The sequence below is a fragment of the Mesoplodon bidens genome (genome assembly GCF_964165515.1).
Source record: "Mesoplodon bidens genome assembly, chromosome: X".
Taxonomy (NCBI): domain Eukaryota; kingdom Metazoa; phylum Chordata; class Mammalia; order Artiodactyla; family Ziphiidae; genus Mesoplodon; species Mesoplodon bidens.
The window spans coordinates 3274851-3301587 of NC_138163.1; the positions used below are offsets into that span (position 1 = coordinate 3274851).

Consider the following 26737-nt stretch of genomic DNA (forward strand, 5'->3'; position numbering starts at 1 on the left):
GGACAGCTCAGCAGGCCAAGCTCAGCTTTTATTTCGGGACTCTGAGGGCTGGCAGAGCTGAGCGGGGACAGCTGTGGCTCCTGAAGCCCTGTAGCAGGCTGAGGAGGCCCCGCTTCACGGGCTGGCTTTCAACACCCCAACTGGCTGGCTGTGAACAACAGTCTCTGGGCAGGTGGGTCCAACCCTTCCTGCCCCTGGGCCCGCTGAGAAGGGACAAGAGAAGTGGGCCCAAATGCCCCGGTGTGGCCCTGAGGGGCAGCCGGGGCCTGCCTGGGGCCTGGCACCACTGGGGGCGCATCAGTCAACACTGGGGGAACGGAGGTCAAGCCGGAGACACAGAGTCGTGATTGGCGCTGAGGGACGCCCGCGGGACATATCCCTTCCCCAGACCTAAGAGGAACGCTCTGCAGGAAGCAGGAGGGGCCTTGGGAGCAGGTGGGCCAATTGCCCAGGCTTTGGGGCCATGACTGTTGCCACCACCCCTCTGGCCCACGGACTACGGAGGCCTGCTTCCCCCTGTGGAGCTTTGCCCTCAGTCACAGCCATTGAGAGTGGCGCATGGCGGCGTCTTCTTAGAGCATTTCAGGCTCTTCTGGACAGGACAGGACAGGCCTGCCTCACTCAGTGTACCTGGCTTCCTCAGCCCGCAAAGTTCCGAAATGTGTTGGAGCATTTTGTACCTTGAGGATGAGGATATAAACCCTCCCTGCCAGTTAGGGGGTTAAATGTGTGTATTCAATCTGGCCCACACCTGATCCCAGCTGGTGCTTCAGCTGCACTCTTACAGCACACGGTGTGTGTGTGTGTGTGGGGGGGCGGTTCCCAACTAGCTTCCTCACTACCTTTGCGGAGATGTGGTTCCATCTGCAACGCCCCTGCCACCTACGCGCCAGATCCCGGCCACCTCGTGGGAAAGGCACAGGTCCCACCCATCTTTTTAGGGTCCCCTTCAGAATGAGGCCACATTTCGATGAAGCTCTGTTGGAAGCCACTTTCTTGCTGTGAGGGAGGGGCCCGAGTGTGAGGTGACAGTAGTCCCTGTTGTTTTCGTGCAGTTTAAATTGGAAACAGCCTGCAGCCGAGATGCTGCCTGCAACTGCTGGCGGGGAGGGAGGGGAGAGGAGGAGGCCGAGCGGGGATTGGGTAGCAGGTCGGGGCGGGGCTCCATGGGCGGGGCTTCTGGAGATTGACGGGGTTGGGACGCCGGCACAGCCCCAGCGTCCGGTCCGCTCAGCACCCCAGGCTGCTGAGCTCTACCGGCTCCAGTGCTAAGAACGAACAGGGCTGGCCTTAGCGTAGACTTTGGGGCAGGGGCAGGGGACGAGGAGGCCGGAAGACCCTTCTCTCCGGGGACCACGCCTTCACCAGGCTCTTCCTGACTCTCTCTGTGAAGTGATGGACAACTTCCAGCCGCCCTATGTGGGTCCCCCTTACGTGGGAGGAGCTGGATCTTTAGTTGGGTCTGTCACCCTCTCAGTGGAAAGAGGATGGTGGTGGGAGAGTCTAGATTCTCAGCGCAAGCCTCCCCCTGCCCTCTACCCCCAGCGCAGTCACCTTAGCGGCTCCCCTGTTTCGTCCTCTGTAGAAGGAGGCGTTCGAGTCAGAAATGATGTGCTTCTACGCTGTGATGTGAAAGGATCGCGGCACACGCTACACAAACTTCTCACCCCTCTCCCCTCGGTACCCAAGCATCCCAAGACAGGGAGTGGCCTCAGAAAGGCCCGAAGGACACTAGCAGGCTTAGCTGACAGGGGTTTGTAGATACTGAATGCTCCCTGGAGAAATGAAAACATAGAGGCACTTTTCTCCTGGCTGTTTATTACAGTACGAAGAAAAAACGCACTGGTTTGAAACAGACGCCAGATTTCAAATGTAGAGGCGAAACACGAGGTGGCAATTAAAATGTGATTACACAGAGTCTGGACACTGAGAAAAGTTTACAGGACAGTGGGTGTGGGTTTTCTATAACGGACACTTAAATATACATGACGATAATTGCAGATAGAAACCATCAAAGACAAAGCCCGAATCAACAATTAATGTTTACAGACTCATTTTCCCCCAGACCACAGAGCCTTACATCAAAACAAATAGCGAAAGGCTTTAAACCAGGGACATCTCACCTCCACCCTGCAAGGTGCTGCTGGAGTAGGGGCCAACCGTCTGAGGGATAAAGGGAGGATCCTCAAGATCCTCAGACACTGCCCAGCTCACACATTCTCTCTTTGCTTCTCCCAAATCTACAGAACTCTCCGGCCTCCTGGCAAATAATTCCTCTGAGGGGCACTTGACGATAAAACGGCTTGTGCTGTAATATGCTCATCAGGAAAGAGGCAGCAGAGACTGAAAGGTTTGCGAAAGAGGTAGGGGACCACACAGGGCGACAGAAGTTTTAGTGGAAATGGAAATACATGGCCAAGTGAGTTTCTATTTGGTATTTGTCAGTTTGCACAACACCTCTTGATCACATCCACCACTGCATCTAAAGCGTACATGACTCCACCACCTTGGTGATAAGGTAGGGCTGGAGTGAGCAACACAGTCTGCGTATTTGCAACAATGTAGAATAAACACAGACAATGCATAATGAACACAACTCTACTGAAAGAAAAGCCGTCACTTTATTTACAAAGTCACAAAACGAAGTATAAATACTTCTGTCGTGAATGTTTAGGAAAACCATTTACAAAATTTTCAGATATGTACAGGTAGCTTGAAAAATCACCAGCTTTCCATTTTGTCACAGGTAGAGAGAGGGGTGGGCGTGGGCTGACGCCCCTCAAATTGTAATGAGGCAACAAGCGTGTGGCTACGTGGGACCAGCTGCGAATTTGCTGTGGACTCACACCACTCCCCGGAGTGATGGCCACGTGGAGGTTTCTCTGGGAGTTTAAAGCTCGCCAACATTCTGGGGGATGTGGCCAGCCTGCTCAGGGACGTGGCCGGCACTCTGGGCTGCGGCAGTCTGGGCAGCAGCATGCTGTTCTAGAATGTCATCGATCAGCCTCAGGTTGCACACCCAGTCTTCATCTGGGCTCACGCCGGGGCCTTTCAAGAGAGCTTCGATGAAATCCACCTCAGTGCAGTCAGGGGGTGAAATGAGATCGTTCAGTGAGGCCTGGGGCAACAAGGCATAGGGTGGCAACTCAGGGGGGCTCCCCATGCTGTTGAATGGACCAGGGGATGGGCTGGCAGCGATGGTGGAGGCGGCGACGGCGGCAGCGGTGGCAGCCACATAGCTTGGTGGCTCGATGCCCTGGATGGGACTCATGGGCCTGAAGCTGGCCATGCCTTGCTGGAGGGACTTGGTGGCGTGCAGCACAGGCACGGGACCCCGCAGCGGGCTCTGTCTGAGGCTCTGGTGGCCCAGCAGACTGAAGCTGGGGTTGGCGGGGGCAGCACCCACCTTCTGGCCGGGTCTGCCTCCCGGGGCCACCTGACTGGGGGACACAACTGCCTGTTGTGATGGAAACGCTGGGGCTCCCGGGGGGACTCTCCCGGGGGCCTTGGCAAAGAGGGAGTTGCTATGGAAACGCTGCTGGATGCCATGGGCTGCTTGCCTCGGGGGTGGCCCCCTCAACACCGCGGTGCTCACAGCTGCTGCTGCTGCCACCCAGGCAGCGTTGTGGAGCACGGTGGGCACTCTTGGCACGCAGGGCTGTCTGAGCTGGTGGGGACTCAGGGGCTGGCTGCCCAGGGGGCTGGGACAGAAGCCGGGCAGGGGCACTCCCGTGGGGGCGGCCTTGGGAATCCGCGTGCGCCGGCAGGTGGACCCGGGGCTGCCCGCGGGGTTGTGGCTCCAGCGCAAGGGTGTGGGAAACTGGGGGCTGGAGCTGAAAATCCCTTGCTGCTTGCCTGGAGTTGGTGAGATCAGGCCCACGCCCTCCCGGCTCTGGTGCCTAGCAGGTGGGACCATTCCTGGACTCAGACTGCTCTGGAGGAGCGCAGCTCCGGGTGGCATCATGGGTTGGCTGGGTGGGGAGCTTGCCTTGGTCCGGCTACACTTGGAGGTGACTTGATCTTGGACGGCTACAGAAAGAGAGAAGTGGGGGTCGGTTCCAGAGGCATCTTCAACTTGGGCCGCAGCTGCTGGCAGGGAGCCTCCGGCCCAGCACTGACCTCTCACCTTCCGCCCTGGGCTTTTCCCGAGCATCCCTGGTTCCTCCACCCTCAGCCCGGACTGCAGTTCTTGGGGGAAGCCCTCCTAGACCCCCTGGGTCTGTGCTCACGGCTCCCCCTCCACCCAAGAGCAGATCATGTTGGACTGAAAATGCCAGTAGGTTGTAAGCTCCGTGAAGCCAGGGTCTGGGTCTACTTTTCTACTCAGTATCCGTACACAGGCCTGGCACCACCCACCCCCTGAAGGATGTCCGTCCACTCCTTGACACTGGCCTTTCTGGAACTTGTCCGTCCTGTCCCTGCGGCTGAAGTGTGCCTGACATGCCACTCCAGCCTGGACAGGTGGGACATTCAGCTGGTATCAGGCCCAAAGGAACAGGGGTTTTTGCAAGAGAATGCAGGAGCAATGGGCCGTTGCTGGTCACTGGGCTACAGTGAAGCTGCTGAACACCTGTTGGAGGGCAAGCAGCTTCCCCCAAACCCCAGGCAAGAATACCCTTGGCCTGGTCCAACGTCACTACTGGCTGGGGAGGACTGCTTAACGCACGTCTCCCCTGCTAGTCTGGCAGAGACCATGTCTGGATTTTGGCTAACAGCTGTATCTGCGGCCAATCAATGTTGATTACAGTCATAGATGCCACGGTGGAATCAATCTCTTGAATCAAACGGTGATTTCAGAGTCATTAAGACTGAGCGTTTAATTGGGACTCTACTTAAGCTTTCCATGTGACAGATCCAACCAGGCTGCTCTGGAAGTGCCTTGCAGACCTCCTCTCTTTCCCTCAATGCTTTTCAGAAACATCTCAGTAACTGTTTATGCTGGAATGAATTCTCCCCCAACCTCACACACACTGCCCCTGGCCCACCCTTTCGAGAACATTGACTTTAAGTGCTTACCTTGAAATTGACTCATCTGTTGGGCGAGATATGCACTCCGCTGTTCAGGGGTCATTGCCATAAGACCTGATTTCTGCTTCTCTTGCTAAATAGAAGATGAAAAAGAAGTGTTAGATTAGGGCTACCAAGAAATACTAGCCTTGGGATTCTCTGTGTGGGGACTCAGGACTTGGCTTTGGTGTAGCAGAAAGCATGAGTGAACACACCAACACACACTCGCATGCATGCCCCACCCTCCCAAGCAAAACTCCGCAGGTATAAATAAAAGTAGGATTCTGCACCTGGGTTAAGAACCCAACTGCAACAGCGTAGGATAGGGCGGGAGACACAGAGCTTAACAGCAAGAGCACGGAGAAAAAAGGTTTAGGCATTCTGGACATCCTTCTGCTCAGGATGGGGCAGCAGTGAGATGTGGTCACCAAAAGAGCAAATGTGACATTAGGCTGCATTAATAGAAGCAGAGGATGTAGAGGAGGGAGGTGACAGTCCTACACTACTCTGCCTTGGCCAGACCATGTCTACGGTGCTGACAAGAGCTTGGGCATGCCAGCCTCGGGGAGACCCAGACAAACTGGCCGCACTCGGAGGACACTAAGTGATGGACGTAGGGCTTGGACTCCCAACCACGAGGGCAAAGAATGGCTGAGCGAACCGGGGATGTCGGGGCTGGCATGGGGAAGGGTCAAGGCTTGTTCTGGGTGGTCCTGGCACGGAGGGCAGGATGATCACACGATCACATGGACGCACTGTCCGACACCCGGAGTAGCCACTCAGTCCCAGCTTCCCTTCGCTTGCCTGACTGGCCGCACATGGGCGATGGGAACAGGCTCCCGGTCTCCCATCTGCAAGCTGGGTGGGCAGGGGCAGGAGCCACGCTTGAGGGCTGCAGTCCCAGCCCTGAGGCTGGGAGCCGCTCAAGGGGACAGCCGCGAGAGAGCCAGCTGAGGGCCGCGGGAAGGCACAACTGGCCCCAAGCCCCTCAGCCATTCGGTGCCAGGTTGTGACTGGGCCCCAGGTCTGCTTCCCAGTCCAGTGCTCACCCGCTGCCGCCTCTGTCCCCTTCTCAAGAAGTCTGCTTCCTCTTGCGCCACCAACCAAGGCAGCTCTGTCGGGGAGCACACCTCCCTGAGTTTACTTTCGGAACTGCATCCCCCGCCCCCCAGATGCCAGAAGACTTGACCCGACAACACAGGCTGCCCGGGGCCTGCTTCTCTGCACTTGGAGGGCCGGCGCTTGCGAGAGTGCCCGGCGCCCAGGCCTGTCGGGCAGTTCTTGGCCTCGGTTCCTGCCAAGGCAGAGAGGACAAACACGTGGCAGTGGGCGGACCACACCGCAAGCGATTTCAGCATCCCGCCCTCAGCCTGCTTCCTGTCCGCGCTCTTGTCCCCCTTCCCCTGGGGCTGCTGGGAGGTGGGTGTCAGGGATGCTGTTCTTCTGCCCTGGAGCTGCCATCTTCCTGCTAAAGCGTGGGGTGGGGAGACAGGACTTCAGGAGCACAGGGGTCACGTGACCACCCAGGGCCACCCCATCGGGAACTGGGGGAGCTGCGGGAGCCCTGAGCTCTGCCTGAGCTGCTCAGGCGTTTCTGAAGGCGGCCCTCTCACCTCTGTTCTTCCCAGCGAACCTCCCACCAGCCCTAGGAGATCTGAGCAGAAGACCTATGGCCCCAGCTTACTGACATGACAGCTGAGGCTCACAGAGGGTAAATGACTCGCTCAAGGCGACACAGCTGGGGAAGTGCACTGTCTCCTAACTGCAGATCCAGTGCGTCTGCCTCCCCAGCCCGCTGCTCCCAGGAACTGGCTCCTGTGCCCTGCTGTCTACACCAGCCCTAACTCCATCCCCACCAGCTGCTCTGTTAGGTTCTTCAAATAACAGAAAGTTGTACAGAGTGGGGGAAGGGCAGGTGGAGGCTACAGAGTGCGACCAAAGACAAAGCAGGGGACAGGCAGAAGAGTCCAAAGGGAAGGAGGTAGAGAGGAAAGACACCCCCAGGGCCTGGGAAACCAAAGTGAAGGCGAGGCTGGGGCAGAGGTCAGAGTGGCGGAAGTGGGCAGTGTCTGCCAGATGAAAGGGAGTGCTTCTCGAATGGCCCACAGTTACAGGGACAACGGGATGTTGGCCAGTGTTCATCCAAGGAAGCACAAAAAATCCAGAGCATCCAGAGTTTAAGCGAAAGTCTGGTGAGTGGCACGGCTACAGAAACTCCCAAGTCCAAAGAGCACGGCCGATGCCGGCCTGGGGGACGGGACTCTGCCATCCTGGGGTGCCGCCATCAAGCGGGGGTCTCTTCACGCTGCTGGGGCATCCGGGGGGCACCGCCAGCCCTCTGCTCCTGGCCTGTCCTGTTGTCCCTGGCAGAGCAACCAGAGCATTCTCTCCAGGCCTCCCGAGGAGGCTGCTTCCTTTGTTTTGCAGACGGAGGCCCCCATCCTTTGTTCTGAATCAATGTGCTCCAAAGATAAGCCCCAAGAAAACAGTTGTTGCCTTTTGACACTGACAATTAGAATCGTTGGAAAATGGAGAAAACAGGAAATGACAAATGTTTTCAGTGACCAGGAGGAAGCAGTGGCTGAAAGTGGCTGCTTAGTGATGGACACTCTGAAGGATGGCCCAGGCAACCTGTGGCTTTTCACCAGCATGGTTATGGAGGGGCTCATCCAGGGACTGCTTTTCCTAGGGCTGTGGTCGGTTGTCATGGAGCTGGGTGCTGCTGTACCAGGTGACGCCGGCGGGGCAGCGTCAGGTGGGCCCTGTGTGAGCCTAGGTGTGCTTCCCCACGCGGTCCCCGGAAGGAAGTCTCCCCAGGAACGAGGGCCCTGGCTCCTCCTCCCACCTGCCCAAGGGGCCACCTTCACAGACAGGCCTCGGCCAGGATGGTGATCCAGGAAGTCCTGGGGCTGCCTTTCTAGGAGCTTCATGCTGATGCCCAGGAAGCTCTGGGGGCTCGCTTGAGGGCTAGTGTTCCCCTGCGGGTGCTATAGGCACAGGCAGGAGAGACAGGCAAAGGGCCGGCCCGAACCCCAATACAGCAGAGCCCAACACTGGGCCCCCCGGGAGGCCAGGCCGCCCTATGGGCCTCACCCTTTGGCCACCACAGGAGGATGTCTCCTGTGATCCCCAGAGCACACACCTGATGCGTCCTCTCCCCACTGCAGGCCAAGAACGGTCTCATGACTGATTCAACCACTTCATAAGACCCAGGGACGCCCTAACTGGATGGGGGATGAGGCAGAGGCAGAATATCAGCAAGCCTTCCACACGGATGCGCACACAGGGTTCCTGCGTTTCGGGCAGATTCGGCCTGAAGTTACTTGCCCCACGATCCCCAAGAGGAGAGCATTCTGACTGGGAAGGGGACTCCAAGGGAATAGCTCTGGGGGAACGCAGGGACGGATCTGAAGCCTTATTTTGTGCAGCACAGTTAAGAGAGGGAAGGACGGGGGAGGGAGAGAGACAGGAGGACAGAGGAGGGAGAGAGGGAGGGGAGGGGGGAGAGGGAGATAGAGAGGAGGAAGAGGAGGAGGAAGGGGGAAGAGGGGGAGGGGGAGGAGGGGGAGGGGGAAAGGGGCAGGGGGAGGGGCTTTCTTTTTCCAGCACCAGGCAGCTCCTTCTCCTTTCCCAGTAGACAAGGCCCTGGGTGCCCCACGCAGAGCCAGCCTGCCACAGCAGAAGCCACTCGCCTCTGTGTTAAAGGTTCAAAGGTTAGCGAGCTCTAGTGTGTGGGTTGGTTGGTTTGTTTCTTCCTCCAATAGGAAAAGCACCTTCTTTTGTGGTTTTGGGAAGCCAAATTTGGAAACAACTCACCCACTCTTGTGACTTTTCCTTTGAAATGACAGGAAGACAGCGTTCTGCATGGAGATCTGAACTCTAGGGACTCCCACACGCCCGTGGATGGGGCCTCCTCAGACCCAAAGCCCTGTTTGAGGGGGTGTGGATGCTCTTAGGCTAAAACTCTCCTCAGGTGTCCTTCAGAAATGGGCTGCCCACAGCGAATGGCAGGCCAGCTTCAGTGCTTCCTAAACCCCGCTCCTAACTCTCTGAGCCCGTGACTCAGTTTCTCCAGAGTGCCTCCACACAGGAGTGCTGAGTGGGCCATCAGGCCACCACTCTTCCCTGCGGACCTCAGAGGCCAAGGCCAGGGTGGGGAGAGGGGCGGCCGCACACCTGCCCTTTCCCCAGGCCTCTGCTCAATGCCTTTCCCTGCCCGGAGGGCAGCCTCCCTGACTCCGGGTGGGAAGATATAGGGTTTACCTGGCAGCCTGGTGAGCCCCTCTGTCAGTCAGCTGATGGACATTTCTCACGGGTCTACCATGGGCCAGGCTCTGTCCCAGGCATGGGGGTGGCACTGTGTGTCTCTGCTCTCATGAAGCTTACAATGGAGGGGGCAACTGACAAGACGCAAGCAAATCAATCAAAGAAAATCATTGCCAATGGTGGCACATCTACTGAAGAGAATACAGAGTGAAGGGATGGGGAGTGGGCGGGCACAGCAGAAACCCAGGCTCAGGCCATGGGGCCCTCAGGGTACATGGGAACCTGCCACACTCGGAGGCCGGGGCACCAGTGGCCTGCTGGGGTCTTTCTTTGACCCTTGGGGCCTCTGGAGCAGGAGACACGGACCACCCCCACGGTCATGATGCTGCCCTTGGGTTTGAACCGATCTGAAGCTGCCACTGGGGACTTTACAAAATCAACGCCATCGAAAATGACCAGAGCTGTAGTTCAGCTTTTTTCTTTTCCATTTTCTGCCTTTGCAGTTGACCTCCAACTATACGAACTCTCTCCTGACTCCACCTCCATCTCGGTGGTTTCAGGGCTGCCTGGTCCCGGAAGGGCTGGGTCTACATGCTGGGATTGATCTGGCCGCAAAGGAAAACAAATGTCTTTGCAGCTCGCCTTTCTTCTTCCCCTGGGGTGCCTGCATCCTCCGTCTCACACTGTGTCTGGTCTTCCTGAGTCATGGCTGAGCTGGAGGTCCTGTCCCTCAAAGCCCCCCGAGGTGGGCCCAACTTCCAAAGCTTCGTAGGGAAGATCTGAGGGCCAAGCCTCCGCCCCCCGCCCCCCCGCCTCCAGTGCAGGGTTGGAAGGCCTGGCTTGGCTTTGAAGAGAGATAATAAGGTGGGAAATGAATTCTCTCGAGGCAAGCTAGCTTGGATCCCTCATTTTTTGCCTTTTGGGGACAGGGAAAAACAGGTCAGACCAGGGTGGAACTCAGAGACATCCTGAGTGGACGATGTCCCCATCCATTTTGTTAATTCTGTTTCCCTGGCAGCTCTGTGCTGGACAAGCCAAAGAGCACTGTGACTCTGAGAGCACACAGAGAAAAGGGGGGAAAAAAAAGAGAGAGAAAAATCGATAGCCCTTGAATGGAAAGCACTGCTTGTTCTTGCGGGCCGAGGCAGGTGGGATGGGGAGAGCAAGGCCTCACGTACCGAAGCAGCATTTCCATTAAAGGCCAGAATCCCGGAGGTCCTTTCAGCTGGATGAGCATCTTCAGATCACTATCACTCAGCCAATGCTCATTTCTCCAGCTTTCTCTGCAGAGAGGTCTGACATCCTGTACACACTGATATTTCATGCACCAGAACAACAACTCCACGAGCCAAACGAAATTCTCTGCAAAGGCCCGCTCTGGCTGGCGTCCACCATCTTGCTCTCATGACCACTAACGTGACTCCTTAGGGCAAGTCAAGCCATTTCTTTTAGAATCTGCAGGATGATGCAAACTCACAGCCATCTTGGACAGGCTTGGCTCGGCTTCCTTCTGCCTGCCCTCCCCCAGGGCTACCAGTCCTCCAGTGGGGCGATCCAACTTCCCACTTCTTGGGGTGTGTGAGTCCCAGGTGGGGTCAAAGAACACCTCGGGGCGCAGAGTCCACAGCAGATCGCTGGAGGGAGAGGCAGTTCCCGAGCGCCCACCAGCTATGGAGCAGGCAGGCACGGGGTCGGGGCGGGTGGGTGGGGATTCGGAGGTGCAGAAGCGCAGCCCCTGTGCCTCACGGACTCACAGCCTGGCCGCAGGGACAGACAGGCAGGGAATGAACTGGGGTGCTGGAAGGCCAACAGCAGGGAGGGAGCAACTGTGCCCAGGGCGATCCCCACTCAATGCCCCGGAGATGAGGCTGAGGTGCCGGAAGCACTCTGCTTGCTTGGGTGGTCTCTCTGCTAGGAATCCCTCCTGGGTGAACAGAGCTTTACGGGCCGGGCTGTCACCTCCTCTGTGCCTCCCAACAACCCTGTGTGGCAGGCAGGCAGGCTGAGCAGGGGACCGTGCCCAGCTGACAGATGAGGAAAGCGAGGCTGGGGGAAGTGACTTACCGACAGCGTCGCAGCTAGGCAGTAGTGGAGCGGGCACCTGCCTCCAGGCCTTCGGATCCCAGCCGCCCCAGGGCGCTGCCTCTGAGGTGCTGTACGAGGAGGTGACTCGGGCCAGCTCCTGAGCAAAGGAGCTGCCGGGCAGGAAGGACTCACTCCCCAGGGCCTGGCAGGATGGGGGCTGTCGCCCGAGGCTGACCTGGGGGGGCCTGGCTTCCCCAAGCTTGCAGGCTTTGTCTACATGAGTCTACAACAACCATTGAAGAGTCCATCAGCGGCATGGCCACGACATGCCTCTGACTGCTCTTGTCACTGCCCTGACCGCCTAGCGGGGTCGTCTGGGTGCTTGGTTAGACACACCAACTGGTCTGGGCCAACCAAACCCAACAGCTTTGTGGTCTTAGTTGTCTTGGGTCACAGACTCCTTTGAGAATCGGTTAAAAGCTATGGTCTCTCTCCACAGAAAAAGCACTTACGCTGGTGTTTCCCCCTTCCAAGCCCACCGACATCTTACATATAATCTCAGGGGTTTTCTGGACCACTTACTACTCATCCGTGGGTCTCAGTTAAGGAGCCTCTGCCTCCATCAGTCACTGTCTTGTTGGAAGTGGGAGTCAAGCTAGGTCATCAGCAATGACCTTGACCAATCCCGATCCCTCCCCACGCCCCTCCCCCGCGACAGAGCACACCATTCTAAACTGGTTTGTAGGTACGTGTGTGTAGACACATGGTGAGGAATCTGCAAAACCAAATGGTGAGTGCAAAACCAAGCAGTCAAGTGGAAACCACACAGCAGCCCAGCCCTGAGTGGCAGCCCTCACTGCACTTCACCTTGCTGGGGCCCCCACGTTTCAGGACTCGCGTGTGAGTGGCACCTCCCCTTTCCGTCATATTTTAGAAGGCAGAGATTTCACCCGAATTGAACATCTGACCCAAATGATTCAGCCAAAGGTAATTAAAAACCCTCACACTTGATATCCACGTCACAGGAAGCCTCAAGACTCCAAGGAGCTGCCGAGACAGCTCTGACATCCTGCCGAGCGCACCGAGCGCTTGGCCACAGGGGTGCCCAAGAGGACCAGGGGGAGCCTGCCTTGAGAAGAAGGTCTTTCTACGTGAAGCAGCCTCTTCACTCTCGTGCTTTTAACACCTGAGCTTTGAGTGATCACCTGTGTCTATCAAACAGCCCAGTAGAAAGGGAAATATTTATCCTCCGAATCTAAGCTAAACAGTTGGAGTCAATTCAATTCATGACAATAAACACGACTAAGCGCCTACTGTGGGCAAGCCTCTGTGATGGATGACAGGCCAGTAGATATTCGGATGCCATATTTGAATTAACGATAAAAACTGCCACCACTGAATTTATCGAGCATTTGCTACATACCAGGCACTAACCCAAGTGCTTTCAATACTCAGTCTCACTCAATCCTCGAAACAGCTGTATATGAGGCAGGAACGATTATTGTCCTTATTTTACAGATGAGGACACTGAGGCCCAGAGAGGTTAACGAAGTTGCCCAAAGTCACACAGCTAGTTAGTAGCAGGGGAGGATTCAAATCCAGGTTTGCCTGGTTCACAGGTCCACATGAAGTTTGGCATGGTGTGTGCATGTGTGTGATTAGCTTGGCATATGGAAAACAAGCTTTGAAATGTAGAAACTGTTCAAGTGCGTCATTAAGAAAAGTACAGGCCAGATTTTACAAGGGAGCCCCAGGCAAAATTTTAAGAACACATTATAAATATTTAAAGATGGGATTAGGAAGAAAACCTAACTACTTGGAGAGTTTTAGGGATGACACCCCTCTCCCCAAAGAAAAACAAAACCAAAAAACCACGTGAAATACGCTTAGCAAGTGAACTCACTGCACGTGGGAAAGAAAACTTCTTTGCCATTCTGACGATAAGCCAACTACAGAGGGCCCGGCGCCCCTCCCCTTGGGCTGGTGCATTAGTGCAGAGCTGAGCTCACTGGCCACCTGAAGCTTCACTTCGTCAAGCTCCAATTTGTCCTTGGACCAAGGTCATCTGGGACATGAGCAGAAACGTTGCTCTCTACAATGGACTATTCTTTGTGCCTGCATACCTAGTGCCCTGATAATTCAAAACACTATTTTATAGCCACGTAGGAGTTTTTACAATCCCGATATGCAACTATTCCTAGAGGTCTGATTCCTTGCCCACCCCATGACGACACAGTCCGAAAGCAATGCGTGGGGCTTATTTGTAGGGAACTGAAGCATTTTAAGCTTTTGCTCAGGAATCCCTGGTAGCTTCATGTGACTTGTAGGATATTAGTGACGGGTCAAGAAGCAAGAACCCCCATCAGCATGAACATACGCTCACAGTGCCTCGGTAGTTCATCAGGCAGAAAACACCCTGCAGATGGCACATGGAAATTACCAGCAGCAGAAGATGCCCCGACGGTGTGGGCAGTTCTGTTTCGGCAGCGGTTGGGAAGGGGGCTGCAGCCACCCATTCAAGTGGAGCAGAATGGGAGCAGGCACTTCGCGGACCGGTGTAATCCTTGGTTAAAAAAAGAAAAGAAATAAACTAGATGAGATTCAGTCTTGACTCTGACTGACAAGGAGCTTTGTAGCTGATGCTTGTGTGTCTTCTCCGTTTTATTTACTTTGGAAAAGAAACTGCTGTCACACGCCCTGTAAGTGGGAGGTCCAGCTTCCAAAGAAAAAGTGGTTGGGACTTTTCAACGCCTAGAGGTTTCCACACATAAGGTAAACCCACCTCTCTCTTTGGAATCACTGAAAATCTCAGAAAAGCAAGTCAATCCATACATAATTGGTGGGCGTGATTGCTACCTCTCGGACTGGCTGGCTCCGCGTGATTCCAAATTTCAGAGAATCAGACCCTGGGATGGATAGTGCCTGATGCTGGTGCCCGATTTCACAGAGCTCACACCCACTGGGCTTCCCGTGATTGCTAGAGAACTTGCTGGAACGAGGTTGTCCCTGGGTCCCTCTAATGGCTTGCAGCCACTTAGAGCCCCAAGCACATCCTGCTAAACTTTGCAATTAGGGTGCTTTGTCCCTTGGCCTCCTGCCTTCTTGGCAGGCAGGTTTCCTGTCCCATGGTGTCAGGTACACTACCCCGCAGTCATACCCATGTCCTTGGAGTTCCCCAGACAGGCTGCCGCCCGTGTTCAGTCCCCTGTGCTCACGTTCCTTGCTTCGCCAGCCCAGACAGCCCTTTCTCCAAGTTTCCCGTCTGGAACCCTGCATGTCCTTGGAGATCCACCCTGGGAATTCTGCCTCTCCTTTGGTCCAGCTCCTCTGGCTGACTGAACATCCTTGTCGGGCCAAGTCTTAATCATCTTTAAATCCCTCTGGTGCCCAGACAGTGCCTGGCACAGGCAAAGGGTTCAGCAAATATTTGGAAAATCCAACTGACTGTATCTGTTATGAGCTTGGCATGATATCCCAGGCACTCGGGATATGACAGTCCTGTGAGCACTGTGCTGGCTTCTTTTGGGGGTGAAGGTTAATGATAAAAGTGAGCCTTGACCCTCATTTGAAGCACATTTACTCATCTCTTTTCAACGCTGTTGGGTTAATAAAACCCATCAGTAGACCAGAGATCATCATCACACCGTGGAAATAACATCGGCTAACATTTACTGCACTAACTGTGCACACACACATATATTTGCGACTGTCCCCAGTTTACAAGACAAGGAAGTGGAGATAGGTTTACCCAGGACGCACAGCAGGAAGGTGGGTACAGACCTGGACCTGATCTATAGAGTGACTAAAACCCAAGCAACTGCTGGCTTTGGGAGAAGAGGGCTCCTTCTCTGCACACGGAGAGAAGCAGTCGGGTGTCCTTTATCCACATTGGAGTAATTCCACGCTGTTGGCTATTCTGTGACCTCACCGTAGAACAAATGGGCTCTGGTGTAAGGAGCTCAGATTATGACTAACCTCCACAGATACTCAGACGCTTTGCAAGAAGCAGATGACTGCTCTGGCTTTATCGATTATTGACTGGCTTAGATCTTGGTCCAGTCTTCGCCATGGAGGTCAGAAGGAAATATATGTGCATTCACAAGGTTACAGTTGTGTACTGTAATTCCACTAACTTCTGGGAGCTTGTTGATTTCTAGACTTACTCATCCTGAAAGTTCAGGCAACAAATCCTGTTTAACTCCTCCTTTTCTTTACTTTAACCGTGTAACAGAGGCGAGCAGAGAGAGCCCAGAAGGAGGAACTGGAGACTTGGTGCGTGTGCCAGAGACTCTCAGAGGCCAAGGTCACTCACGGCTGGGCTGACTTCAGAAGGCAGCCCCAGCTGTTCAAGTCACGAGTGAGATGAACAGCTAGGGTACTAAATGCTATCCAGAGAGCTCAAAGAGGGCAAGGCAGAGCTGTGGAAGAAGCTGGATCTCTGGGCAAATGGATGAATGTGCTGACTTGTCAAACAGAGGTGACAGGAGACAACTTTGTAAATGTGAAGTAATGCTTTGGGAAACCAGGAGAATGTAATGTGAGTCAGACTTCTTGGCCTCTTCCTTGCCATTACACTACTTGGCCAAATGCAAATGGGATTTCAATATATCACAAGCATGCATCTATTAATAACACTAGGAGAAAGCTATACAACTCCAGCCTGAGATTTTGTAAGAAATAGAATCGTAGAAGCTCAACAAAGCAGCATAGTCCCACAGAACTTTGAGATGATGCTGAATCATCCTCCCAGAAAGAACAGAATGCTCTATATGTGCGCTGTCCAATATGGTAGCCACTGACCACATGCGACAATAGAGCACCTGAAATGCGTCTAGCGCGAATGAAGAACTGAGTTCTTAATTGTATTCACTTTTAATGAATTTAAATAGCCACCTGTGAATGCTGGTGACCGTAACGGAGAGCACAGCTCTTCACCATACTGGCTAAGAGTGCAGGCTCTGGAGAGAGAGGGTCTGGGCTTGAATCATGGATTTGCCACTTCTTAGCTATGTAATTAGGGGAAGCTACCTAACCTTTCTGTGCCTTAATATCCTCATCTGTAAAGGGGAAGTAATAGAAGTGCGTCATTCATAGAGTGGCAGAGGTTATGAGGATTCACCGAATTAACTAACACACGTGTAGTGCCTGCATGCTGTATTCTCTGAAGGTTAGTCAGTGGTAGTCTTAATTAACAATAATACCTCTGCCGTGTATCAAGCACTTTTACAACGTTCCAGGCACTGTCCTGTGGGTGGAGGTGAGCTGCACGTCCTTCTATTCCACCATCTTGATCCACTCCTCCTAGAACTGAACATGCTCTAAGGCGTGGTCTGGCCAACATAGCTCAGTGGAGCTATCACTTTTCCTATCTCTTTGTAAAATAGACTAATAATAATAATAAACGACGATGATAATATTAGAAACATTTATTGAGAACTTAATCTAAGGCACTAGGTTCAGCCCTTCCCTGGAGTCATTTCAATTAATTAATTCTTAGAACAATCCGAAGAGGGAGGCACTGTTATGATCCCACTGTAAAGATAAGGAAACTGAGGCGCAAAGAGAAAGGTTAAGCAACTAGCTTGATGGAGGTCACTCGTTAGTAAGTGCCAGGGCCTAGACTAGAACCCAGACATTGTCTGACCACAAAGCCCAGGCCCCGAGTTTGGCTTGATCCAATTGCCCAACTGAAACTTTTGCCAATGTGATATATAAGCAGACCAGCAGCAAAAAGATTCTGGGGTGCTGCTAGGGTCTCATAGCTGTGCAAGGGCTGCTGGGTGGGCTACTGTGTGACCCAGGTGCTGTTTTCCTTTTATAACAACTGTATCCTAAAATGAGGATAACTCCAAGTTGAGGGATTTCTGTTCTGATACATGTGGTACAGGGAGTGGGAGGGTCATTAGAGAGATTCTGCAAAAAACCCTCTAAGGTAGCACCAATCCTATCATTTGCTGGATCTCTTCTGTAAATTTGCATTTTGTAAAAGTTTCCTTTCAGCTTTTCTGGATTTTTCCTCTATAAATGTATATAACTGAATGTTAGTATTTCCAAGTTTAAATGTCTGGAGCTGTCTTCCGTGGGGCATTTTTGCAGAGTGGCCAGGGCTGTGCCCATCGTTGGTAACGCTGGGTTATAAGAGGAGGAAGACTGCATGTCTGGTCAGGCTACGTGGGCCACTGGGAATCACCCTACAAGCAAGGTGAGGTCAAGAGCACTGCTGCAAGGAGCGTCAGGGACTGGGTCAAAGGATACCAAAGCTCTCGAGAGGCCAGAGCCTCTGGAGCCAGGCTCTGACAGCTTCTGGAAGGCTCCTATCATCTCATGATGATGAGGGTGACGATGATGAACAGCTACCACGTCCAAAGCATAACGCTTCTGCTTATGCGCACCGAATCCTCCCCCCATTCCGTCCAGTATCTCCCCGCTGCGTGCAGTAAGCACTGCTGACAGGCCCCGGGGCTCCAAAGAAGCCATCCGACTAACCCACCACATTCAGACAACTGAGGAAGGGCGCGGCAGGATTTCCTTTGGAGACTTCCGGATCGAGACCGCAGACCTAATACACGCACCTAAATTCACTCCCTCACAAAGCCCCACTAAAAGTCCCGTGAGGGGTTGGTCTGGTTTGGTTTTTAAAGACACAATCCTGCAAGGATAAGGCGAATGCATTACCCCAAGCTCAAAGGCAGCTAGACCAGGGTTAACTGACTCCAAGGCCCCAGGGAAGCTGAATCACAGAATGGCAGAGGGGAAAGTGGAAAGGCAGCTTGGTCTACGTGGCAGGCTCAGGAAAAGCAGCCCCAGGTGGTCTCTGGCACTGGCAGGTGAAGTGCACGTGGGTGGCCAACACAGTGAGGCAGATGCCTGGATGGCCACCCCGCCTCCACACCCCTGGGTATCTGCCTCTCCTCCACTCTGGCAGAGATCTGGCTTGACCATTTGCTGCTGAATTTCCTGCTCTGCCTTCCATATCCTGCTGCCCGGATTTGCTTCACCCCACAGAGGTGTTCTCTGTTGACCTCCACCTGGAAGCTGGAGGGCCTGGAGGCAGGCTGTGGCGAGAAAAAGCCCTCGGGCCAGATTTCTTCTGCCTGTCCGGTACCATGCCCATGACTCCGCCAGGAGTCCTGACGGTGGTGGGCTCTACACATGGCCGGATCCATCGTACCTTTAGTCACTGACTTCCCTAAGAGGGGAGCAGCTTCTCTTCTGGAAGCCTCCACTGAATAGTGGCACCGTGACCCTTTGCTGCCTAAGCACCTAGATGGCGCCTGCCACTTGGTTCTTCAAAACAAATCGATTGCTTGTTGAAGAGCTCAGGAATAAGTAGTGGAAGTATATAGAAAAGCAAGAGAACGTTGGAATCAAGATAGTGGTTAATTCTACCAGAAGGGGCACATGGCAGCAGGGGTGCGGGGTCTACTCGGGGGTCGACCATTTTCTATTTCTCAACCTAACCAGTAGTGACACAGGTTTTCACTTTATACTTCTTTAAACTGTTCATATAGGCCTTGAATACTTTCCTGTATCTATGTCACGTTTCACAATAAAAGGAAAAAGCTATATACACAGTTTAATGCCAGTCATGTGAAATACATATTTTGGCACAGAAAAAAAAATAATGTGTATTCCAGCACGTTAACAGCAGTTATCCCTGGCTAATTTATACATTGTATATTTATGTATTTCATTATCTCATGGGATTTGTGTTTTCACTACACTTTTCTGCATTTTCAAAGTTTACTACAAAGAGCATATATTATTCTTGTTAATCAGAAGATCTTAAAACATATTGAAAAAAGACAAGGTCTCCATTTAAGATTGAAACTGGTAAGGATCAACACAAAAGAGATGGGACGATCCATCTGTGGGAATCTATGCAGAAAATAACTACCTAAGGAGGCTGGTGATGCACCTAATCTAACTAGAATGAGCTCGAAGGTCACCAAGGAGCCGCAGGTGGGTTCCTAGAGTTGGCACTCAGAAGTCAGGAGAGCTGCTATCTCTCTCTGGGAAGAGGGAGGGCTTCTAAGATATATATATATATATATTTTGTGGTACGTGGGCCTCTCACTGTTGTGGCCTCTCCCGTTGCGGAGCACAGGCTCCGGATGCACAGGCTCAGCGGCCATGGCTCACGGGCCCAGCCGCTCCGCGGCATATGGGATCCTCCCGGACCGGGGCACGAACCCGTATCCCCTGCATCGGCAGGCGGACTCTCAACCACTGCGCCACCAGGGAGGCCCTTCTAAGATATTTTGAGTGTTCTATTTCTTAATCTGTCCTGGCGGGTACATGGGTGTTGGTTTTATTATTTTATGTTTTATATGCTCCTCTGTAGGTATCATATGGATTAAAAAAAAAACCCCAGGTCTCATGTAAGTAGAAAATATGATGGTGTGTCAAAGGAACAACTCAAGTTCATGTAAAATCATCATCATTTAGGTTAAAAAGGTCACTTTGGAATTTAGATCTTCTTTTCTTTTCTGTTGCTGATCCCAGATCTTTCTGGAGATGCTCCAGTCGCTGGGAAAGAGGGTGGGATCAAGGCTGTAAGGACCCAGCTCAGCACACTCTTCATGGGGTTTCGGGTGGCTTGGTGTTGACACTCTGAATTCTTGTCAGGAATGCCAACCATTCCAAGGCTCAGGATTTGGCGTCTGCCTTCTTCCCTGCAAGATTTTGTCCATATAGATACACAAGCAGGTATTCCAATGACAAATAAGCCTGTGCTTTCCTGCTATGCCTCTCTCACACAGCAACCTGGGTTTTCTTCCTTCCCCACTGGTATGGGAGCGGGGCATCATTCTCTGCTTTCCTTTTACTGAAGGCCTCACCTTTTGTCTTCTTCTGACCCATTCTGTCTCCCTGGGGCTAACTCCTCTCCCTACGACCCTAACATAACTTGAGGAGAAATGAGAGATCACCTACTCAAGTCATCATTCTCAAGAGAAGAAGGAGAGGGCCCATGGTTTGCTCAAGATTACCAAACAATGGCTAAGCCTCACCCTAGGAAAACCATCTTCCTGATCATGTTCTCTCCCCTGCCAGGTGAGTATTGGTGGTTGCCGGGGACTGAGGGGAGTGGATCATGGGGCGTTATTGTTTCATAGGGACAGAGTTTCAGTTGTACATGATGAAAAGAGGTCTAGGGATGGCTGATGGTGATGAAGGCACAACAGTTTGAATGTACTTAATACCGCTGAACTGTACTCTTAAAACTAGCTAAGATGGTAAATTTGACATTATGCGTATTTTACCACAATTAAAATATTGGGGGAAAAGAGATCGCCAAGCAAGTTAAAGACAGAGAGGCCGAGAGTCAGAGAGACATACAGAGAGCATCTATCTGCACTGTTTTGCAGGGACTCAGTCTCTGAGCGTGGAGCCCTGCAATGCCACGCTCTGAGGACCCTGGTAGGTATGGACCCTGAGGCTCATGGTAGGGAAGAGCCTTGCCCCAAATCAGAGAAGACCAGAACTCACCACTCCAGATTCCCAGTCCAAGGTGCCTTCTGAGTTCTGACCCAACTGCCTCGCTCTCTCTACCTGACTCTCTGAAATCTCTGCCTTCTTTTTCTTGCTTCATCCGGAAGCAAGAGCTCTCACTGGGACGGCCTCCACCAGAGGCCAGCCAGCCTGGTCCTCAGCATGTCCAGGAGCAAAGGACAGTCTCATTCCCCTCTTCTCCGTGCTGCCCTCCACCTTCCAACCATTTGGCCCCTGGCCTCCCCAGTGCCGCTTGCTTCTTTACAGTTCTGCAGTCCTCATAAAGATGTTTGAGTCATTAACATATGTAAATGGCTGCTTAACCCAGATTACACGGATGTAGGTCAACAGCCTGGGCTCTGAGAGTTGTCACGTACTGGCATAGGAGAGGGGGCTCTATCCCCAGAGAATTTGGAGGACATTCTCATCCGCTTACAGCAAAAAACCCATCTACTTGACTTGGCAGTAGGTGAGCTGAGAACTAATGGAACCGGTCCAGCAGCACCACTCAATGAGGAGAGCAGTGAAGGGCAAGGGAAAGTTCCAGAGCAGGAGGCAGGAAACCTGAGGTCTAGGCTTAGCTCCTTCATGTGCTTGGCAGCTGGGTGGCCTCAGGTAAGTCATATTATCTCTCTAAGCCTCAGGCTCCTTATGCAGTAAGTAGGGATGACATAGTGCCCACTGCCAGGGGCTGTTGTGAGGACTGGATGAAAGGACAAGGAGCAAGTCCTCAATATGGGGCTCAGTGCAGTGTATGCAGTTGCGAGGGCCAGTTCCACCCTCCATCCCCACCCCGACTACTATTAAGAGCTCTGGCCTGGAAGTCAGGTGACCTGAGTTTAGTCTGGGCTTTGCTATTCATTTTATGAGCTTAAGAAAGTCCTTTTCCCTTTTGTGTCTACTGAGATGATTATGTGGTTTTTAGTCCTTTGTTCTGTTCATATTGTTTATCACATTGATTGATTGTCATAGGTTGAACCAGCCTTGCATTCCCGGGATAAATCCCACTTGGTTATGGTGCATAATGCTTTTCACATGTTACTGGGTTCGGTTTGCTAGGGTCTTTTTGAGAATTTTTGCATCTCTGTTCATAAAATTTGTTTGTCTACATTCTCCTTTTAAGGCCTCAGTGTCTCCATCTATAAAATGATGTAAGAATTCTCCACTGGCCTGGCTGAACCTTTCTTGGAGTTGCTGTCTGAGACTCCTCATACCCAATCCTCCTCTGTCCCACAGTCGTCACAGGCCACCTGCATTGTGGTTTGAGGCTCTTTCCACCTTCTCTTGCTCTCTCTCCCTTTAGCCTTCACAGGCTCTCCCTGCCCCATACATTTCTTGCATGTCTAGTGTCATACTGGTGTCTGCCTTTTGGTAGATCCAAACAGACACAAAGGAGCACTTGGTTACTTAGTTCTTCTCTCTGCCAGACATAAGAGGAAAGCCTTTTTCCTCACCCTCTGACCCTCCCACACTGCCCCAGTGAATGACCACGGTGAGCAGTGAGCAAAATGAGAAGTGCTCACCTGTCTCCTTCCTCAAGCACCTGGCTCACAGCTCAGAGGGTTAATTTTTGTGGGAGCTTTATTATAGTTTCTGTAGATTTTTTGGGCTACATATCTTTTTTGGTGACTTTCCTTCCTTGCCCCACTTATGAATTGGTTGTTTTGAAAAAGACAATGGGGAAACCCCAGACTAATCTGCTTTCCAGGGTTCCTGGCTAACTTGGGCTTTAGTTGGGCTCTAGACTGTCTCCACCTGCCCACGTCCAGCAACTCTCAGTAAACACAGCACACTTTGTCCTGTGGAGAAGGTTCTGGTCTCCACCATACTGCTGTCTCTCCTTCATCAGGGCCTTGAAATTCAGCAAATGGGTGGATTATAGGACTGTTTAAAAGGAAGAAGGGTTAGCTCTGGGAACCAAAAAGGTAAGCACAAGCATAACCTACTACTGTGCCTGGGCAGACAGATATCCTTTTTGATGTGTGCTCATTCAGTGAAAATGGATCCATCCATTAAATGTAGGCACAGTCTTCAAAGTCAACATCTGTAGGGTATACTTCTGGTCAGTTTGTAGACTTCACCTGTAATAAATAATCTGCCTTCTCTAAATAAAGAATTTTCAGGTTTGGTTGAATTTCATTATAAAATTATATTCAATAGTAGGGAATTACAGCATTGGGGATAAAAAGTGTACGAAGTTCACATCTCATTCCTATATCTGAAGCCACCTGTCTGCTTCAAGATGCAGAATTTGTGAGCCCAGAGTCTGAGCCAGGAGTCAGGAGATTCGGGCTGTTGCTTGGGGCCAGGCATTTCAGGGTCGCGCTAGACTCACACCACCCCACGGGGAAAATGCAGGCTTCGCCCAGACCAGCTCTCTAGGCCCTGTTGGGTGGGGCATGCTGTGAGCTGCGGGGGCTTCCACTGACTTCACCCAAATGCCTATCTCCAAACTATGGGTGTGGGAGGGGTGAAGCTGGGCGTTCAGGAAGCTGCTGTCTGGAGGGAGGAGGTCCAGGGTGCCTGGTAGGGAGATACCTAGTCCCCAGGTGCCAGGTTCCCAGAGAGAAGGCAGGAGGGGTATGAAAGATTTGGCTGCAGTTGCCAGGGACTCTGAGGCTCTCTATCAGTGTGTTTGTTTCTTCTGAGGGCTTGTCTGTGTCGTTCCTTTGGAGCAACCATCACTGCACATAGTAGAACGTATAGTATAGACTGTTTGATAGCTTTCCTTGTAATAAAATATGGTGGCTGGAATCTGCTCACAGCCTGCCTTTTATAGCATTCGTGCAACACATATTTACTAAGCACCCACCAGGATCCAGGCCCTGTGCTGTGATAACACTGGTGGACAAAGCAGGGATGGTGTTGCCCTTTTAGAGCAGGCACGTTCATGTAATGGAGATCACTTAAACGGGATTTGTAACAAAGGTGGTAAGTGCTATAGGGGAACACTGCATAGAACAAACAACAGGAGAACCCAGCCTGGCTGGCGTGAGGGGTTAGTTAGAGGAGGCTTCTTGGGGGAACTGAACTTTAAGCTGTGACCTGAAGGACAAAGAGACGTTGTCCAGGTGAGGGGGTCCTGGGCAGAAAATTGGCAAAGTTCTCAAATCAACTTTAGCTACATCACAGCCTCACCCAGTGCCATTCCTATCCCAAGACCTGATGGATACGCAGATTATGTAGGGAGAAGGCTTTCAAAATGAGGCCTAAGGATCTGGGTTCTCCCTGGAAAAAGGGCTGCTTTCTGCAGTCACACAGAGTCAACCCAAAGAACATCGTGCTGCAGTGGATGGGGGCGGGGAAGACGGGTGAACAGTCTTCGTATTTCTATTCCTAACTAATTAAATTCAAGAAAGTTGTTGGCTTTCCTGAAGCCCTAAGCCCACTTGCTGAAAATCAGATAACAAACCAAAGCTGGGGGTCTGAGATGTTTTTAGCTATTCACATGGTAGAGTAGGCTGTGTCCCATTTATAAAACAATCCGTTGTAAATCAATGTAGAACAGAAGAGATAGCTAAGAAAAAGCTGACTCCCAAAAGTCAGAATCAGCAGGGCCTGTGGGACTCAGCTACACCAGAGGTTCTCAAAGTGGGAGTCATTGGGCCAGCAGCAGCTGTTAGAAATGCACATGTCTGGGTCCCACCCAGACCTACTGAATCAGAAACTCTGCAGGTGGAGCCCAGTACTCTGCACTTTCACAAACCCTCCAGGACACACTCCAGAGAGAACCACTGCTTTAATCCAACCTTCTTGTTATACAGAAGAGGAGACTGAGGCCCGGAGAAGCAAGGAACCCCTAAGCCCGTGGATGCTGGGCTAGTGACCACCGTGTGTTGCTTTCCAATTCCTCCTTTCCAAACGGGAGCTTCTTTTTTTTTTTTTTTTTCCCTCCTGTCCTGTACTTCTGCTTTTTCTCTGCCAAGGTAAGCGCGATGGCCAGGGGTCCCGGGAACAGGAGGGGCTATGCTCTGACCAAACTGAGGGGGTGGCACGACATCTGCAGTTTCTGGATTGGAACTGAACCCCTCTGGGGAGGGAGTACATAGGTTTTCTGGAGGAGTGAGCATTTCGGGAGGCACATGCATGGCAAAGAGGGAGGGTATGGCTGTGGGTGGCCAAAGAGGTCGATCACAGCAAAGACAGTTGGTGGCTAAGCTGGCGCCTAGCCCTCCTGCTCTCATTGCCTTCCACGGTTTCCGTTCAGGCGGCCTCACTTGCCCCATGTGCCCATGTGCTTTGGGGAAACCTGGCTCCACCTGGGCTTGCAGTGGCCAGGCCACCGAGCTCCGTTTACACGAAGCAGAAGAGTAGGCATGTGATCAATTCAGGCCACTGTGCCCAAAGTGCCAGAGGCTTTCTGGGAAAGACGCTTCCTTGCTCTTCTGACAGAGCTTCTCGAAGCAACTCTCTCTTCTGCTCCCCTGGATGAGGGCAGGAGGAGGCCTGCAGCCCCTGGAGTTGCTGAGGGCTGTCATGTGTCCACAAGGGGGAGCCGGCCTGAGGATGAAGCCAGTGCTCCGGAAGGCCGGATAGACAGCAGGAAGGAAACAGCATCTTCGGTGACACTACCTGAAGTTTGCCCAAGAGCCGGACTTCCACTTACAGGACTCAGTCAGTTCCCTTTATTGCTAAAGTCAGTTCCCTTTATTATTTCCTGCTATTTGCGACTCAATACATCCTAACTGCCAAAGACTCTAGCCTGGCCCCTCAGATCTTCACGACGTCTGCGTCACACCTCCAGCCTCATGCTGGAGGACAGCTCATCTCTGACGATGAAGCCGGGGGCCCGTGGGACCCTGCTCAGCCTTGAGTCATCTTCCTCTACCCACAGACCAGTTCATCTAAAGAGAATACTAGCACGCCTAAGCTGTCTGTACAACATGATCAAGCAAACGCGTCGAGTGTGGATCCCAGATTGCAATCTTGGGCTCTTCGCTCAGATCTCAAGTGTGGTACTCAAGCTCTTAAATACTCTATTTTGCATTAGTTGAATGTGATCCACGTTTTAGCAGCAATAATCTAGCTTAACAACATTATGAATTCCTGGATCAAATTCAATTCCGACGCTAACTCGAATATGTACTTTGTGGCTTTCTGTGAAGAAAATAATTGACAATCCAAACTGGAATTCATCTATAGCAAATTAGCAGTGCTAGCTCCTAAAAGCAATTACTGGCACCGAACTCCTAAATTTTTAAATCCCTTGAAAAGTCCAAGACCATACCAGAAAGTCGAGATTTGATTTCAGAGGTAATAACTGTAAACAAAAAATTAAAAGCCTGTAAGAGGTGTTGGTGACTCGGGTGCTGATGGCTCTAGGAGGGTTCATTCTCTTTCTCAAACCCTAGTCCAATATTATATCAAAACTTTATCGATTAGCAGATATACACTAAGGTATATAAAATAGATAAACAACAAGGGGCTACTGTATATCACAGGGAACTATACTCAATATCCTGTAATAACCTATAATGGAAAAGAGTCTGAAAAAATATATAAATGAATCACTTTGCTGTACACCTGAAACTAACACAACATTGTAAATCAACTATACTACAATAAAAAAAAAGAGTGCCAAATAAAACACCCTTTATCTACTGAAGAGTGGGAATGACCCTCCTGCTCTCCCCTGTGCAGGGCTCACGCACCTGGAGCATTTCGGTCAGTCCAGTAAAGCCTTACCCACCCAGAGGGCCTCACACCAATGCCCTGTGCTCAGTTCAGAGAGAAATAGCCAGGAAACGGGCAAAGAATTGGGGGTGGCAGGGAAGATTCAGTGGGAACATCCCAGTTGTCTTCAAACCTCTAAAGGGCTCTGAATTCTCAGGGAGCATATTGGACAACAATGTCTTTTATTTTTTTTAATTTTTAAAATTTTATTTATTTTTCTATACAGCAAGTTCTTATTAGTTATCCATTTTTTACATATCAGTGTATATATGTC

The 26737-nt window shown here is 52.0% G+C and overlaps 1 protein-coding gene across 11 annotated transcripts in view; it reads right to left on the reverse strand.

Moving 5' to 3' along the window:
* Window positions 1–2602: 2602 nt before the first annotated feature.
* Window positions 2603–26737, reverse strand: part of MAMLD1 (mastermind like domain containing 1) — a 110391-nt gene continuing 86256 nt past the window's right edge. For 4 of the 11 annotated variants that reach the window (XM_081222396.1, XM_081222393.1, XM_081222395.1 and 1 more), the window contains 3 exons: window positions 13739–13861; window positions 5017–5101; window positions 2603–4029 (listed from right to left, as the gene is read on the reverse strand). In XM_081222396.1, coding sequence (XP_081078522.1) covers window positions 2891–4029; window positions 5017–5101; window positions 13739–13861 — 1347 coding nt within the window. In that variant the 3' untranslated portion in view covers window positions 2603–2890. Of the gene's footprint in view, window positions 4030–5016; window positions 5102–11337; window positions 11582–13738; window positions 13862–26737 lie in introns of all 11 variants that reach the window. The other 7 variants (XM_081222392.1, XM_081222400.1, XM_081222391.1 and 4 more) reach the window with 2 other exon arrangements.